Source organism: Phyllopteryx taeniolatus, chromosome 23, assembly GCF_024500385.1.
Source record: "Phyllopteryx taeniolatus isolate TA_2022b chromosome 23, UOR_Ptae_1.2, whole genome shotgun sequence".
In the NCBI taxonomy this organism is placed as follows: Eukaryota; Metazoa; Chordata; class Actinopteri; order Syngnathiformes; family Syngnathidae; genus Phyllopteryx; species Phyllopteryx taeniolatus.
This window is the reverse complement of record NC_084524.1, coordinates 285,513-301,040: the sequence shown is the minus strand read 5'-3', so window position 1 is coordinate 301,040 and position 15,528 is coordinate 285,513. Positions and strand designations below refer to the sequence as shown.

The following is a 15,528-nucleotide window of genomic DNA, read 5'->3' as shown; positions in this document are numbered from 1 at the left end:
TTCGGGAGGAGGAGGAGGAGGAGGAGGAGGAGCGACAAAGGTTCCCTTTTCAAGTCTCCACTTTCACATTTGTGCTGTCCTCCGTCCTGCCTGTTTGACTTTCAACGCCACAAAACAATTGTTTGCACTTTGAAATGCTCACCATGTAACCCTTTTCAAATAACGTCATTTGGAAAGCAAACAAACAAAAATTGAGGTTGAATCGGCCTCAAGTTTTCAAAACTAAGGAAGTTGCTCATCGAAATCTCTTGATTCATTGATTTCATTCTTCATTCGTAACTTGGTAGTCGATGTACTTGAAGTAATCAAAGCCAGAAATATGAGCAACAAACTATTTAGCTTTTTATTGTTCATTATAATTCAATTAATCATAGTTTGAAAATGCGTGTGAACGATTTGAATGTGAAGAAAATAAACTCGATCCTGGTCGCCACGCGGGCGTCGGAGGCCCCAGTGGGGGCGCGCTCCAGCACCCGCCTCTAAGGGCCCCCGGGGGGGGCGCTCGGCTTCTGTTTGCCGCAACTCTCTCTCTCTCTCTCTCTCTCTCTCCCTATTTTACCTTTGTCTTACTCGATTTCTCTATCTCACTCCCTTTCTCGCTCTCTCATCTCTCCCTTTTTCTTTCTCACACATTCTCTTTCTCTATCTCTCCATCTTTCTCGATGTCCCTCCCTTTCTCCCTTGCTCTCTTTCTCTCGGTCTATGGCGTCGTGCGTGGAAGTGCTCGTGTATAGAACAAAATCCATCCGTGTGCTTTTGCAGACATTTGTTTCATGGTTAGCTTTGGCCATCCCTCAATTGTGTGAATCGTTGCAGGAGCAAGAACTGGCAGTGGTCTGAAATGTTACTTTCCCTGGTAGGACAGTCGACGCACTGCTTGTATTTGGGGAGTTTAGCTTGGTTAAAGTCCTCAAGAATAATGAGGGGTGAGTCTGGGTGTTTTATTTTTTTCCAATTTCATTTACTTGTTCAGCGAGTGTTAGGTGTGCGGCCTTCGTGTTAGCTCGAGGAGAAACGTCAACACCGGCGAGAATGAAAGATGCGAGTACAGTGGCTGACAGTTCAAAAACAGCGATTCCAAGTCCGGGCTGCAGTGCGTGCTGAGCTCTGTGACGTCAGTACACCGTTTGTCGTTGTCATAGAAGCACATCCCGCCACATTTTCTTTTCCCCGATACCTCCGTGACACGGTCTGCCCGGTGCGGTTGGAAGCATGACGGCGCCATCGGGGACGTGTTCACAAAGCCATGTCTCCGTGAAGCACAGGGCGGCGGAACGTCAGAAGATGAAGCTCGTCCGTTTTGTTGGGTGACGAGCGTCGATTTGCGAGGCGAATCGATGGGAGCGGAATTCGGAATTTTCTCTTTCGGAGCGTGACCTGCACTCCGGCTCGCGTCGCCTTTGGCTCCTCCAAGCGCCATAGACCGCAGTAACTCTTGAGAAAAAAACTGAGCGGATTTGTGAAAGAAAGTCTGGAGTCGACTCCCTAATGTTTAGTCACGCCTTCCCTTGTGCAAGTAAGTCGCATACTGTCTCCAAAGATGCACAAAAAACAGAGACGGTACGAGAGAACACTGTATGGAGGTGAGACGGCATCTTGGAGCGGCAGATGCATACCAGAAATGCTGATATTAAAGGCATTAATAATGTGTGCAAATGGCGAGACGTGTTTTCCTAGTTAATTGATTGAACTGTTCTGAGCAACCAATTTTCATATTGTGGGCCGATGAATTTGAAATAGGATCGGTCTAGTTGACGTTCCGTGGGCCAGCGCTACTGCTCGTGAAGGCCTTGCAGGGGCAGCTAAGATTGGCATGGCAACACACAGAGGCTGAAATCTGATTGGACAAAAAAAAAAACCCATCCACATTCACCTCCTGGAAGCAGTGCAGCCCAGAGAATGGAGTAGACTTTTGGGAAGAGCATTTGAGGGAGCAAATTAGAATTTGTTGACAGCAGAGAAGGAAGGCCTTGCAGAGCCTGACCCTGACCATTTTGACACAAATTGATACGTTTTTGACAGTCAGGATGTGTCATGACAATCTGTCTTAATGTGCCTTGTTGCTGTGTGAAAGTGCAGCTCCCCTATGCGTTGGCATCGAGAATCTCCTTTTGCACTTGTGAAGCGACCGAGTAGGCGGGCGCACATGAGACCAGGACAATCTGCTTTTTCATTCAAAGCAATAACTGAGTGGGACCGACTCCCGACTGGACATTTGCAAGCATTCTGCACAGAAACAAAACAACAACAACAACTGATTGAGAAATGAATCAATCAACCCTAATCTGGCGCTTAGGGTTGCTGGACCAGGGTGGTGCACTCGGACTCCGCACGTGCCGTATAATGAATGCATTGTCTGTTTAGTCTGTGGATCACTCACAGATTTGGTCATTCACGCGTGGTCCCTCCCAAATAAGTCAATCAACAAATGGTACAGAGCAAGGATCACATACTTTACGACTGCTTGAATGGCAAATCAGTGCTTTTACAGACAAAGTAATTCATTACGCATTGGAAAAGTGATTCAATAAATTAGCTTCCATCACTAATCCAGTGCCTGGAAGAAAAGTGATGTTCGTGCCTTGTTGCCGACGGCTCGTCGAAGCGCTTAATTCTGAAACGACGGCGGCGGCGGCGCTCAGGCGTCCCACGATGACCTGATCTGCGGCCTGTGGATCCTCATCTGCGAGGGGAGCAAACAACACACGGACGTTTCGCAAGCAGTCGCGGAGCCCAGCGGACATTTTGTCTGACTGACCGCTTGATCGTGCTCGGGAGGTAATCCGTCGCGGTGAAGCGAGGCGTCGTCCAGCCTGCACATGCTCACAGCTGGGCTGGACCGGCCGGACTGTCTGTAATCCGCGTGTTGGCGTGTCGGAGGCGTCCGCAGCGACGCTTGGTAGGGGAACGACGGGTTCAGGTGTCCTGAAACGAGAAGCCTGCAGTATTCCTCCGCTGTTTTGCAGATTTGTAAGCCATCGTTTTGTCATGGGTTTTTCCAGTATACAGACAAGTCCCAAAAATGCATGAACTCTCTTGTCGTGAACTTCAACTGGGAGTGACAAAACACAAAAAGCCTCCTGGCTGGTCCGCCAAAATTCGAGTGAGTACGAAAGGGTCGCTATGGTAAAAGCAGAGATGCTTTTGTTGTTGTCGTTGTTGCTGCCGCAACCGTACGGAACGTCTAGCTTACGTTGCAGTCCGCTCACGATGCGTCGTTGCTTGAAGTAGCATAAAATGACTTCTTACCAGCATTGAACGTGCCTGTCGAGAGTTTGTCGGATCGGGACCACTCAAATTCGTCGTTGAGCCAATTGTTAACCAGCTTCGTTTTCATGTCTTTTTTCCTGTAGGCGGGGAGCACAACGTTTGGCAAGTCTGACACACAAAAAGTCAACTGAAAACAGACAAATGTAGATGGAAATCGAAAAGTAGACCCTTAAATTTGGGTGATGCTGAAATGGAACGCCATGGAATTGGAGGTAATGTAGAATGTGAGCATGGGAAAATTATGAGTATTAATAGAATGGGAGTGGCTCGAATCATTTTGCATTTTACTATTTCAAATGAGAATTGCTTAAATACATCGAAATAGTTCCCTGATAATGCAACGCGCAAATGTCCTGATGAAGTGAATCTTTTGAAGTTGGAATCTTGGGAATCGGTTGAGAATTGTGGAGGGAGGAGGTCAAAACTTTGCAAAGGTTTTGCATTCATTTGGGATTTTTGTCTTGGAAACTGTGGAATAGTGACAAAAAAATGTTTCCTGAATGAGCTGAATATATCGACGAATAGGCTGGTTTGAATCAGTTGGGAAATTTCCATTGAAGGGGAAAAAAAGCAAAACGTACACGACTACTTTAGCCTCCCTTTGAAGTGGTCCCATCCCATCCCATCTTACCTCATTTGCTCTTTCTTGTTGACGGTGACATATGCGGTCAAGCCTGCCAGCGCAGCCAGGAGGCAAACCAGAGTGACCACCAAACCGGCGTAGAAGGCCGTGCGCCGGATGGGCTGCCTGCAGTTACTGCCCAAATACCAAGTGGCTTCCAAAGCTCTACAGCTGAAAACGAAGAGCAACTGAGTACGTAGCAGTGCTGATATGCGGCGAGCGTCTCCTATCGCCATGAAGAATACGAATGACAAGGACTGACTTGCAAATGGCGCCGACATCCTTGAAAACTTTGCACGCGCCATCGTTGTAGCACCTGACCCAGTCGGAGCCGTAGCGAGAGTCGCATCGTGTGACGCACACCAGGATATGGTCGAAGGTCACAGCCTTGTAGTGCACAGCCAGGTCGGGATCCTTCACCAGTGACCCGCAAAGGGCTGCGGGGGCAAGACGAGCAGAGGAGCGACGGTCGCCACGGTTCACACTCGCCACGGACTTAATGCAACTATACTTACTGTTCAAATTCACGGTAGTCTCAACCACAGACGGTGTCTGTGTCACGTTGTAGACACAGCCTGAAAAAGTGGAGTCTTTTTAGTATTCAGTACGGAACGTCCGTTTGATTTCTCGTTGAGAAATTCCTAAAATGTAGGACTCGAGGAATCAATTTGAATTGGACTGGCAGTCAGTGCAGTGAAGCGAGCGCAAGACAAATATGATCTCCTCGTTCTTGTCAGTAAGCTGCAAATGTTAGGAATGGAGGGAACTGGACTCTTGTTGGTTGCTGATGTTTCGCCTTTAATCCGAAAGCTTCTTCACTTTCATTCTTAGGTGTGAAGTTCCCCCTTATCTATGTCTGTGCGGGGCGGGGGTTGTCGTTGCCAGGTCTGACAAACGTCTTCAACAAGAGTCCAGTGGCCTCTGTTTGCGGATTACTGTCGGACGACTGAGAATCTGCACGGATATATGAGAGTCGCAACATTTAGGACGGTCCGCTTTTTAGACTGGCTGGAGCAGTCTGCTAATGGAGCTTCCAATCATCCAGCCAAGTGCTGGCAAAATTGACTGCAGATCATTCACGGTGTAGCTTCCCACCTGTTTTGCAGCTAGCAAGTGTATGAAGTGCCTGAGTGACAACTTTCAACTCTTCCTGATATTCTTTCTCAGAGTCGCCGTTGTTTCGGATCAGTAAAACCACATTGTGGCTGACGGCGATACTGAAATGCAAAGCAGAGCAGACTGGATGATTGTACTTTGGGTGGGCAAAAAGGACAAAATGAGCATGGGATAAAAAATGCATGATATTTATCGTGAAGAAATCTTATTACTGTTTAACATAGTTAGTCTTGTTGTTGGAGTCCATATGAAGAGCTGGCCATACAGGAAGTACAAAAGGGTGACCAAGTCATCTGTGTTGCAATCCACAGGTTGTGTTGTTCACTATTTGTGTGTGTGTGTGTGTGTGTGTGTGTGTTTTACCCTTGTGGTACAATTACCCTTGTGGTTTTGGCGTGACTCTGTGGACAGCTGTGGCGTCAGTATCTAATCTGTGCTGCAATAAAGATAACGCAGAATGATTGTTTTTGCTGCCGAGGCCGATGTCGGTTGCTTGGCTTTACCTGCTCTGCTGCCGAGGCCGAACGTCTCACCCGACCTTGCGGAATAACTGGCCTGAGGAAAACAGACACACACGTTCAGTCGTTGGCCTGACTGCTGGACAGCAACAAAATTTGCTTTGAATGCTGTTACCTAACAGTCGTTACCACCACTGTGTGAAAGTTTTCGAGATTCTTCTCTGTGTAAAAGGCCTTCATCTGAAAGAGTCACAATGTAATTACCGTACCCAATTATAGGACCATCCCCATAGAAACAAGAAAATGATCTTAAGAAACCAAGACTATCAGCGGTGACTGTTTAACATTGGCAGTATTTTTGCATACGTGAGTGACTCCTGCCATTCCTGTGAATAGATTGGTCGATACAATGTGAGTAATGCACTTTGTTAGTGTATATGAGACGTGTGACAAATGCAATTTATGTGGGTCTGTTTGAGTTACTGGGCACCACCAGGGGTGTCAGACTCATTTTTGTCGCGGGCCACATTGTAGTGACGGTTTCCCTCAGAGGGCCGTCATGACCGTGAAACCATGAAAATATTTACACGAAATGTATGAACTAGTTTTGGTATCAGAAATCAAGGGTCATGAGTTTTCAACTATTATGAATGTTTGGAAACACAAAAATGCTTACAATATCCCAACATGATCATTTATGAAATGTTGGTACCGATTTGGTACCAGAGAAGCCGGTGGTGTTCCTGAACCCATGCGCTGATATCGGTTTTTGACGCAGTGCCGCCTGAGGGATCGAAGGTCACGGGCATTCAATGTTGGTTTTGGGCCTTGCCACCAGATTCTCCGAACCTTTTGGTGGTGATATGGACCGCAGATGATGAAATCCCTAAATTCCTCGCAATTGTACATTGAGGAACATTGCCCTGAAATTGTTGGACTATTTTCTCTTGCAAAGAGGTGAACCTCGGCCCACCTTTGCTTGTAAATGACTGAGCAATTCAGGGAAGCTCCTTTTCTCCCCAATCGTGGCACCCGCCTGTTCCCAATGAGGGATGTTCCAAACAGGTGTTTGAGGAGCATTCCTCAACTTTTGCACTTTGCCACCTGTCCCAGCTTTTTTGGAACGTGTTGCAGCCATACAATTCTAAATGAATGTTTATTTGCTCAAAACAATCAAGTTTATCATTTTGAATATTAAATATCTTGTCTTTGTAGTGTATTCCATTAAATATAGGTTGAACATGATTTGCAAATGATTGTATTCTGTGTTTAACACAAGGTCCCAACTTCATTGGAATGTGATATGTTGAAATGTCGGCTGTCACCTTCTCAGTGAATTCGTTCACGAACTCTCTGTATTCCTCTGAGCTGGTGTTGTCGTAATTGGGGTCGTAGTCGTCGTCGATCACCACTCCAATTTTCACCAACCGCTCAATTTTATCTGCCGCACATGGCCATCGCAATCATGGCAATGCAAAGCAAAGTAGCAGAGGGTTGACGGGATAGGACATACCGAGCGCCACGCTTTCCTCCAGGAACTGACAAACATCTCCATGGAACCCACTGGTACATTTGCAAATGGTTCCAGTGAACGTTCCTCCGTTTTGGCAATGAATAGGCTTAATTGTTGGTGGAGATGTCTGATCTGATGAGGGTTCAAAAGGTGTTGATGATGGTGATGATCCTGGGCTGGTTACTAAAGAATCTTGTGTACCTGTACTCGCTGGGGTGGTGGCTCCTGGAACATGAGTGGTCGGTGCCATGCTCGCCACCTCAGTGGTTTCTGGAACACCGGTGGTCTCCTCGGGCATTGCTGTGTTCTCCGCCTTGGTGGTTTCTGGAACACCGGTGGTCTCCTCGGTCATTGCCGTGTTCGCCGCCTCGGTGGTTTCTGGAACACCGGTGGTCTCCTCGGTCATTGCCGTGTTAGCTGCATCGGTGGTTTCTGGAACACCGGTGGTCTCCTCGGTCATTGCCGTGTTCGCCGCCTCTGTGGTTTCTGGAACACCGGTGGTCTCCTCGGTCATTGCAGTGTTCTCCGCCTCTGTGGTTTCTGGAACACCGGTGGTCTCCTCGGTCATTGCCGTGTTCGCCCCCTCTGTGGTTTCTGGAACACCGGTGGTCTCCTCGGTCATTGCCGTGTTCTCCGCCTCGGTGGTTTCTGGAACACCGGTGGTCTCCTCGGTCATTGCCGTGTTCTCCGCCTCGGTGGTTTCTGGAACACCGGTGGTCTCCTCGGTCATTGCCGTGTTCGCTGCATCGGTGGTTTCTGGAACACCGGTGGTCTCCTCGGTCATTGCCGTGTTCGCCGCCTCTGTGGTTTCTGGAACACCGGTGGTCTCCTCGGTCATTGCCGTGTTCGCCGCCTCTGTGGTTTCTGGAACACCGGTGGTCTCCTCGGTCATTGCCGTGTTCTCCGCCTCGGTGGTTTCTGGAACACCGGTGGTCTCCTCGGTCATTGCCGTGTTCGCCGCCTCGGTGGTTTCTGGAACACCGGTGGTCTCCTCTGTCATTGCCGTGTTCTCCGCCTCGGTGGTTTCTGGAACACCGGTGGTCTCCTCGGTCATTGCCGTGTTCGCCGCCTCGGTGGTTTCTGGAACACCGGTGGTCTCCTCTGTCATTGCCGTGTTCTCCGCCTCGGTGGTTTCTGGAACACCGGTGGTCTCCTCGGTCATTGCCGTGTTCGCCGCATCGGTGGTTTCTGGAACACCGGTGGTCTCCTCGGTCATTGCCGTGTTCGCCGCCTCTGTGGTTTCTGGAACACCGGTGGTCTCCTCGGTCATTGCCGTGTTCTCCGCCTCGGTGGTTTCTGGAACACCGGTGGTCTCCTCGGTCATTGCCGTGTTCGCCGCCTCGGTGGTTTCTGGAACACCGGTGGTCTCCTCTGTCATTGCCGTGTTCGCCGCCTCGGTGGTTTCTGGAACACCGGTGGTCTCCTCTGTCATTGCCGTGTTCTCCGCCTCGGTGGTTTCTGGAACACCGGTGGTCTCCTCGGTCATTGCCGTGTTCGCCGCCTCGGTGGTTTCTGGAACACCGGTGGTCTCCTCGGTCATTGCCGTGTTCGCCGCCTCTGTGGTTTCTGGAACACCGGTGGTCTCCTCGGTCATTGCCGTGTTCTCCGCCTCGGTGGTTTCTGGAACACCGGTGGTCTCCTCGGTCATTGCCGTGTTCGCCGCCTCGGTGGTTTCTGGAGCACCGGTGGTCTCCTCGGTCATTGCCGTGTTCTCCGCCTCGGTGGTTTCTGGAACACCGGTGGTCTCCTCGGTCATTGCCGTGTTCGCCGCCTCGGTGGTTTCTGGAACACCGGTGGTCTCCTCTGTCATTGCCGTGTTCGCCGCCTCGGTGGTTTCTGGAACACCGGTGGTCTCCTCTGTCATTGCCGTGTTCTCCGCCTCGGTGGTTTCTGGAACACCGGTGGTCTCCTCGGTCATTGCCGTGTTCGCCGCCTCGGTGGTTTCTGGAACACCGGTGGTCTCCTCGGTCATTGCCGTGTTCGCCGCCTCTGTGGTTTCTGGAACACCGGTGGTCTCCTCGGTCATTGCCGTGTTCGCCGCCTCTGTGGTTTCTGGAACACCGGTGGTCTCCTCGGTCATTGCCGTGTTCTCCGCCTCGGTGGTTTCTGGAACACCGGTGGTCTCCTCGGTCATTGCCGTGTTCGCCGCCTCTGTGGTTTCTGGAGCACCGGTGGTCTCCTCGGTCATTGCCGTGTTCTCCGCCTCGGTGGTTTCTGGAACACCGGTGGTCTCCTCGGTCATTGCCGTGTTCGCTGCATCGGTGGTTTCTGGAACACCGGTGGTCTCCTCGGTCATTGCCGTGTTCGCCGCCTCTGTGGTTTCTGGAAAACCGGTGGTCTCCTCGGTCATTGCCGTGTTCTCTGCCTCGGTGGTTTCTGGAACACCGGTGGTCCCGCCCGCCCCAGGCGTTGCCATGCTCGCCGCCTCGGTGGTTTCTGGAACACCAGTGGTCTCCTCGGCAGTGGTCTCCTCGGTCATTGCCGTGTTCTCCGCCTCGGTGGTTTCTGGAACACCGGTGGTCTCCTCGGTCATTGCCGTGTTCGCTGCCTCGGTGGTTTCTGGAACACCGGTGGTCCCGCCCGCCCCAGGCGTTGCCATGCTCGCCGCCTCGGTGGTTTCTGGAACACCAGTGGTCTCCTCGGTCATTGCCGTGTTCTCCGCCTCGGTGGTTTCTGGAACACCGGTGGTCTCCTCGGTCATTGCCGTGTTCGCCGCCTCTGTGGTTTCTGGACCACCGGTGGTCCCGCCCGCCCCGGGCGTTGCCGTGTTCGCCGCTTCGGTGGTTTCTGGAACACCGGTGGTCTCTCCCGCCTCAGTGGTTTCTGGAACACCGGTGGTCCCGCCCGCCTCTGGGGTTAGTGTGCTTGCTATGTCGCTGGTTTCTGGAAAACCGGTGGTCCCGCCTTCCTCGGGCGTCGCCGTGCTCGCCGCCTCGGCGGTTTCTGGAGCAATTGGAAGTAGAACAACAGTTTGTATTTTGGAGCTTGAGGTGATCAGTAGTATTATAATAGTACTAGTAGGATTACTTCATTCTGCATTTATCAGCAATGTCATGTCAGCAACAGCGACTTCCTCTTACTGTTGACACCTATTCATTTCCCTGTTGAAGTGTTCTTACCTTATACTTTTATGCTTTTCTGGTATCTATTATATTACTGTATACTAGAAAAGGCAGCTCTGACACTCGGGGGGGGGGGGGGGGGGGGGAAGAACATAATGGTATAAAGTTGAGCTATCTGAATGTGAGTCGCTGTATGAGAGGCTTTGTCTCTGAGCAAGAATGTACTTGCAGATTCTTTTGGTTGATTGTACTTGTATCTTGGCAGGTAGACAAACAGAGGAGCAATTGAAAACAAAGGTAAATCAAAGGGCAACTCCTTGTCACATGTTGAGTGCTTTGTTGGAGGCATGGCCCTCGCACGGTCTCCCACATAAGAAGAATAATAGAGCATGGGGTTTTGTCCAAAAAGTACGGAGCCCCCCCTGGTGCCAAGGTATGAGGAAAAATAAAATTCATTGAGAATCCGTTCCCTCAGTTTAGTACTGTGTTTAGGAAACACGCAGGCTAATTGTAGCCAGTCCTGCTAGTACTGCTATATAACGATCAACCCCCTCGAACTACAGCAATTTTGCCTTTCAGTTGAAAAAATGGGATGTAGGATATATCACGACATGACAATTTAGACACAGAATTCACACGAGTAAGAATAGAACATACAAATAGAATTGACTTCACTTGACAGATATACGTAGGTCTACGGAGCCCCAGACATTTGCTAAACTGAGGGAACGGATTATCAATGAATTTTATTTTTCTCATACCTTGGCACCAGGGGGGCTCCGTAAAAAAGACAATATTCACATGTACACAAATGTTTTTTAACTGCTCGTTTATGCGAATGATGAGAGATGTCCGTTGTGTCGTTCCTAGAGAGCCCACACATATCAGTTCCACTACATAGTACAGCATACATCTATTATTTCTAGCCCTAAAAGCCCTCGTGCTTTGTCGTGTTTGACGACCAACAGAAAAGAATGGAAGAGAGGAAAAGTGCTTACCGTAACCAGAAAACAGGCTGACGACGAGTAAGACAGCGAGAATCACGATAGAAGACGACGCCATGAGCGATACTTTACATCTCGCTCAGCGCTGATGAATGAGACAAGATGTGAGCCGCTTGGACTATGCCTTTTCCTCCACCCGGTCAAGGTGTGGAAAAAGCGGCGTCACTGAAAACGAAGATAAGGCCCAACGGCGCGCATGTATGGAGGAAGGCATTGCCACGCCGTTGCACTCTGTCCCCTCACACCGGAACAGCAGGAAGCGCCACGCGACCACCATTTATGACAAGTGGTTAAAAAACAAGCCACATCGCTTTCCAATGTTACACCTGCTGGCATGCTCTGATTGGATTTCTCAAGCGGAACATGTTGCTGGTGGCGGCCCTGCGCAATGAGGAAGTCAAATCAAAGATCGATTCTAATCAGAAAAGATCATTTGAGTTTCTGTTGTTTATTGGGGAAATGAATGACTGCAAGTTGACACAATGTTCCTTCGTGATGGCCCAAAGTCGTACAGCACTTCGTGGCAGGCTGCCTGCGGGGCTTAATTCAGGACTGTTAACTTGCCACAATCTGCTGTTGCGTCTGTCTAGTTTACTGAAACGAAGGACAGGATTCCCCGACATTTTTTGTCACAGAAAAAGATTGCTTTCGACCATTAAGGTCATCGCCTGCCGCCGTGGGGGACCTAGGTTCAAGACCCCGACCGGACCACCCGCTGTGATACCCCGAAAATGGTACTTCCGCTGCCCCTGCTCCAGTGTGTTCAACTAACGTGTATGCGTTCAATGCAGAGAATAGATTTCGTGTGCATGCATGCATGTTCATGACAATAAAAGGTGGTTCTTCTTCTTCTTGTTGCCAAGGACCTACGCTGAAGTGAATTGAGGAGCTTCATTCGTAGAGCTTGGCTGCCATCTGTAGGCCATTCTAAATAGTGTCAGGGCAACAGTCATTATTTTCACTCTGGGGTATTCACAGGTGATGGATGGGGTCCAAGCTACTGGACACTATAATAACCATTATTGTTGTTTTCGTCAACGTCCGTAACTGTTGTAGACCACGTGTCGTGACATCGATATTTCGTCTCACTCCGTATATTGTACAATAGTTACTACATCGGGAGAGCAAAAAGGACAATTTCATATCAATATATGGACTATAATAATATTCCTGCTCTGATAATAGCGTCATGGGGATCAAGAAAATTGTTTGTATGCTCACCAGACGTGCAATCATTATGAAGAGATCAGCCATTTGAGTAAGTAGTTTTAATTGAGCCAAACAACAGCAATACAACACTGAAAAAACACATATCCAACAAAGATGGTGTGTTTGAAAAAGCAATGTCAAAAAGTCCTATCTCCGCCTTAAGAGCTCCAGTGGAATCATGAAAGGGTTGAGGGGGGGACACAGTCCCGTCCACGTGGGTTCGCCGCTTCCTGATGTTTGTCCTGCGTAGGCGTCATCCCGCTGAGGCTCCGGATCGCTTCCTCGTCGCTGCCTCTTGAGCTCAGTCAGCACTTTTTGGGCATTCTCGGAGCCTTTCGCTTCAGACAAGTTCTGGTACCCCTGCGGCGTGGAGAGGAGGGCTGCAATTAGTCCACATCGGTGGGCCGTCACCTCAATGCCGATATTGTCCTCGTAGAGTGAGTTACTCCACCTGGATGAGATGTCTGCACAGGCTTTGGCAGCGGAGGAGGCCCAGCTCCTCTGGGAGAGACATCACAAGGTCCAACACCACTGCGCTCTCTGAGAAACATGACAAGAGCGTCGACACAGGTGGCAAGAGAGCAGCGCTACAGACTGAAATGGACTTGCGTACAAAAGTCCCAACGGGTTTTTGCTGTCACTACCAGTTTTGATCATTTGGCACAGCGGTTGAAAAAAAAAACCCCAAAAATCTGGACCCCTCTCTCAGTCTCTTTTCTTACTGAGAAGAAAAACAAAAAAGATAGCAAGCTTAGGCCTTATCAAAACAACGTTACCATAGCGTTGCTGACTATGTGACCTTGGAGACAAAGAATGCCACATTAGCTGCGCATAACAGCTGAAAAAATACACCTCACTTGCATGTGTATTTTTGGAACACATCATTGCCACCAATCATTCTCAACCTCAGTACGACCACGGATGGGGAATATCTTGCTTCCCCAAATCGCCATTTGTTAATGCGCCCTGGTTCACGGCCCAAAGATCGCGATCAATCAAGATCTAAACTGCACTTTTCAAAAAGTTGTCAGAAAAAGAAATACTTTTTCATTTGCTCTTAGTACTTGTATTTGGTTACTTGATGGGCGTTGGGTCGGTTGCTCGCACTCACCCATGGCTGTGAGCTCACGCTTGCCCTCTGGCTTGTGGATGCCACTCAGGTAGATGTAGATCCTCTCAAAGTCCACCGTGCAGTCTGCGGGGACGGCGCTCCGACCGACGGCACCGTCGTCGCTCTGTGGCCCGTCGAGTCGCGGCGGGTGGCAGTTCTTGAGGGCGAGAGGCTCCGTGGACGCCACGGTCCACATCTGCCGACGACACAACTTTGGCGAGTTACGCGGACATTCACTGAGGGTCATTTGGCTCGCGGCACCTGAGAGAAGGCCTTGGAAAGCGGACCGTCGAGGCTCCCGGACACGGCCCGGGCCAAACGGGTCCACGTCTGAATGGGCGCCGCCGCCTTCTTCTCTGCCGCCATTCTGCTCTTCAGCTGCAAGGTGGCGCAAGCAATCACCTTGTTCTGGAGGCGTTCCACCACCGACTGGATCTACAAAGACCGAGGTCGTGTTGGGGCGTTCAACAGAGCGCCGTCCCCGTGTGTCGGATGCGGACGGACAGCGGTTATTTTGTTGTTTGAAGGATTATCATCTCTCCCTGTTCCTTGGGACCTGCGTCGTCGCTCGCGCTCCGCCTCGGCGCGGTTCCGAGTTGGACCGCTCGACAGCTGTGGTGCTGTATGTTCGTGTCTCTCGGGTGCGATCTCTGGCCGCCCCGCCTGATGTGTTACTTACTTGCCTCTTTCTCTCCTCCCGGCGATCGTCGTCGGCAGCAAACACGGCACCTTTCTCTCCCTCGCGCGCTCTCGGGTCATCTCGAGGCTTTGGTTTTCCGTGTGTTTCGGTTGGTCTTGTAATATGTGAGGAGTGTGCTTCGAGCCCTGCTCCATGTGTAAAGTGCCCTGAGCAACTTTAATTGCGATCTGGCACTCAATAAATACAATTCCACAGAATGATTAGTGCTGTTTGTACGTGTAGTTGGTTCCCTATATCGTGGCCTCCGCGTGTCCCATACATTGCATTGCATTGCATTGCTTTGCTTTGCGCCCACACAGGATATTGATCTAACGCAGTGGTTCTGAACCTCGTTGGAGGTGCGGAAACCTTCCGAATTTGAAAAATCAAATATCGATTTCAAATTCAAAACTGGGATCTAATTTATTGTTTGTGTAGATTCTCAGTCATCCAGGTCGCACACAAAATCCTTGTTAAAAGAACAAAACCTGAATTTCAGCCAAAAAACCCCTCAATGAAAATGAAAATGGACTGTAAGTGAATGGGAATTTTGCTGTTGCCACTCTCGTGTCGGAGGAACGGACTTCGTTGTGAAAAGTCACAAGAAGATTCTTGATTTCTACGATCCTCGAAAAGGCTTCGTAGCTGAATGAATGCTACTCAACTCGAGGTGCAGCGCCGCAATGGCGAACGTCTAAAAAGGCTTCTGCGGAGACACGCACACGCGGTGTGTGTCTCGAGTCCTCCGTTGAACCCCGGCGACTGCCTCGGCGAACCCAGGTTAAGAACCACTGATCTAACGTGGCGGGGGTATTGTTTGATTTTCTGCTTGTGCCAAAATCTTGTGCAAATGCCGTCGTCATTTACACAAGAGCAATGACGTCATTAACGGCGCCCGAGTAGTGTCGCAGCACTTTGGCACTAAAAAGTCCACTTTCTACAAATCCCGACACAGTTATTAGGGAGTAGAAAATGAGTGAGAGATTTCCAAAACAAGGCACGTGCCGGCACGTTTGAACATTGGACCATGGCGTACCTCAGAAACGGAGCGAGAAGGCACAGCCTGCTTGAGTAAGCAGTAGTCGACGTTCGCTAACGAGCCGCCGTCGCCGGAGGAGCTCTGCCTCCTCAGGGCGTGCAGCAGCATCATTTGTTCCTTTCGGGACCAGGCGCAGGCTCGCTTGGCTTCGGGAGAGTGCACGTTCCGAACCGGTTTGTTGCGCGTGCGCGGCGGCGGCTTCATTTCGACTGCACCGGGCTCAAGGATGCAAAATTGCAAGTCGAGTCGACGAGTGAGCCACGGACTTCCGCTGGGGGAGATTTCGCCGTGACGTCCGCACGCGCACTTCCGGTGGGTGGACAAAGGCCACCGATGTCAATAAAGGAAGAAATGAGGATGAACATACCGAAACGGCATGTACAACAGTTTATATCTTGGTACTGATCACTTCTTTTTAGGAATGTGTCATTTCAATATTTGGTCT

The 15,528-nt window shown here is 50.1% G+C and overlaps 2 protein-coding genes across 3 annotated transcripts; both read right to left on the bottom strand.

Annotated features, from left to right (window-relative positions):
- Nucleotides 1-2,432: 2,432 nt before the first annotated feature.
- On the bottom strand, nt 2,433-9,680 carry muc3a (mucin 3A, cell surface associated). Its single transcript, XM_061764710.1, has 13 exons — nt 7,181-9,680; nt 6,980-7,111; nt 6,792-6,907; nt 5,642-5,706; nt 5,512-5,563; nt 5,389-5,444; nt 4,988-5,109; nt 4,408-4,467; nt 4,155-4,329; nt 3,902-4,063; nt 3,250-3,347; nt 2,759-2,925; nt 2,433-2,683 (listed from the first exon to the last, which is right to left on the bottom strand). Exons 1-13 carry the CDS (start codon nt 9,678-9,680, stop codon nt 2,639-2,641), a joined length of 3,750 nt encoding a protein of 1,249 aa, XP_061620694.1. The 3' UTR covers nt 2,433-2,638.
- Nucleotides 9,681-12,298: 2,618 nt separating this feature from the next.
- snapc2 (small nuclear RNA activating complex, polypeptide 2) lies at nt 12,299-15,429 on the bottom strand. Of its 2 annotated transcripts, XM_061764648.1 has the most exons (5): nt 15,081-15,429; nt 13,627-13,800; nt 13,366-13,561; nt 12,706-12,794; nt 12,299-12,614 (listed from the first exon to the last, which is right to left on the bottom strand). In XM_061764648.1, exons 1-5 carry the CDS (start codon nt 15,285-15,287, stop codon nt 12,402-12,404), a joined length of 879 nt encoding a protein of 292 aa, XP_061620632.1. In that variant the 5' UTR covers nt 15,288-15,429; the 3' UTR covers nt 12,299-12,401. The 2 variants fall into 2 exon arrangements, with proteins under 2 accessions (XP_061620632.1, XP_061620633.1); XM_061764649.1 differs by lacking the exon at nt 13,627-13,800.
- Nucleotides 15,430-15,528: the final 99 nt, after the last annotated feature.

Excerpts from the sequence above, each read along its gene's own strand:
- muc3a (XM_061764710.1), bottom strand. The coding sequence starts at position 9,680 with ATGACCGAGGAGACCACCGGTGTTCCAGAAACCACCGAGGCGGAGAAC. Across the intron at positions 6,908-6,979 it reads GGAGGAAAGCGTGGCGCTCG|ATAAAATTGAGCGGTTGGTG; the intron begins GTATGTCCTATC and ends CATGTGCGGCAG. Across the intron at positions 3,348-3,901 it reads AACAAGAAAGAGCAAATGAG|GAAAAAAGACATGAAAACGA; the intron begins GTAAGATGGGAT and ends CCCCGCCTACAG.
- snapc2 (XM_061764648.1), bottom strand. The coding sequence starts at position 15,287 with ATGAAGCCGCCGCCGCGCACGCGCAACAAACCGGTTCGGAACGTGCAC. Across the intron at positions 13,562-13,626 it reads TTTCCAAGGCCTTCTCTCAG|ATGTGGACCGTGGCGTCCAC; the intron begins GTGCCGCGAGCC and ends TGTCGTCGGCAG. Across the intron at positions 12,795-13,365 it reads GCGTGAGCTCACAGCCATGG|AGAGCGCAGTGGTGTTGGAC; the intron begins GTGAGTGCGAGC and ends CATGTTTCTCAG.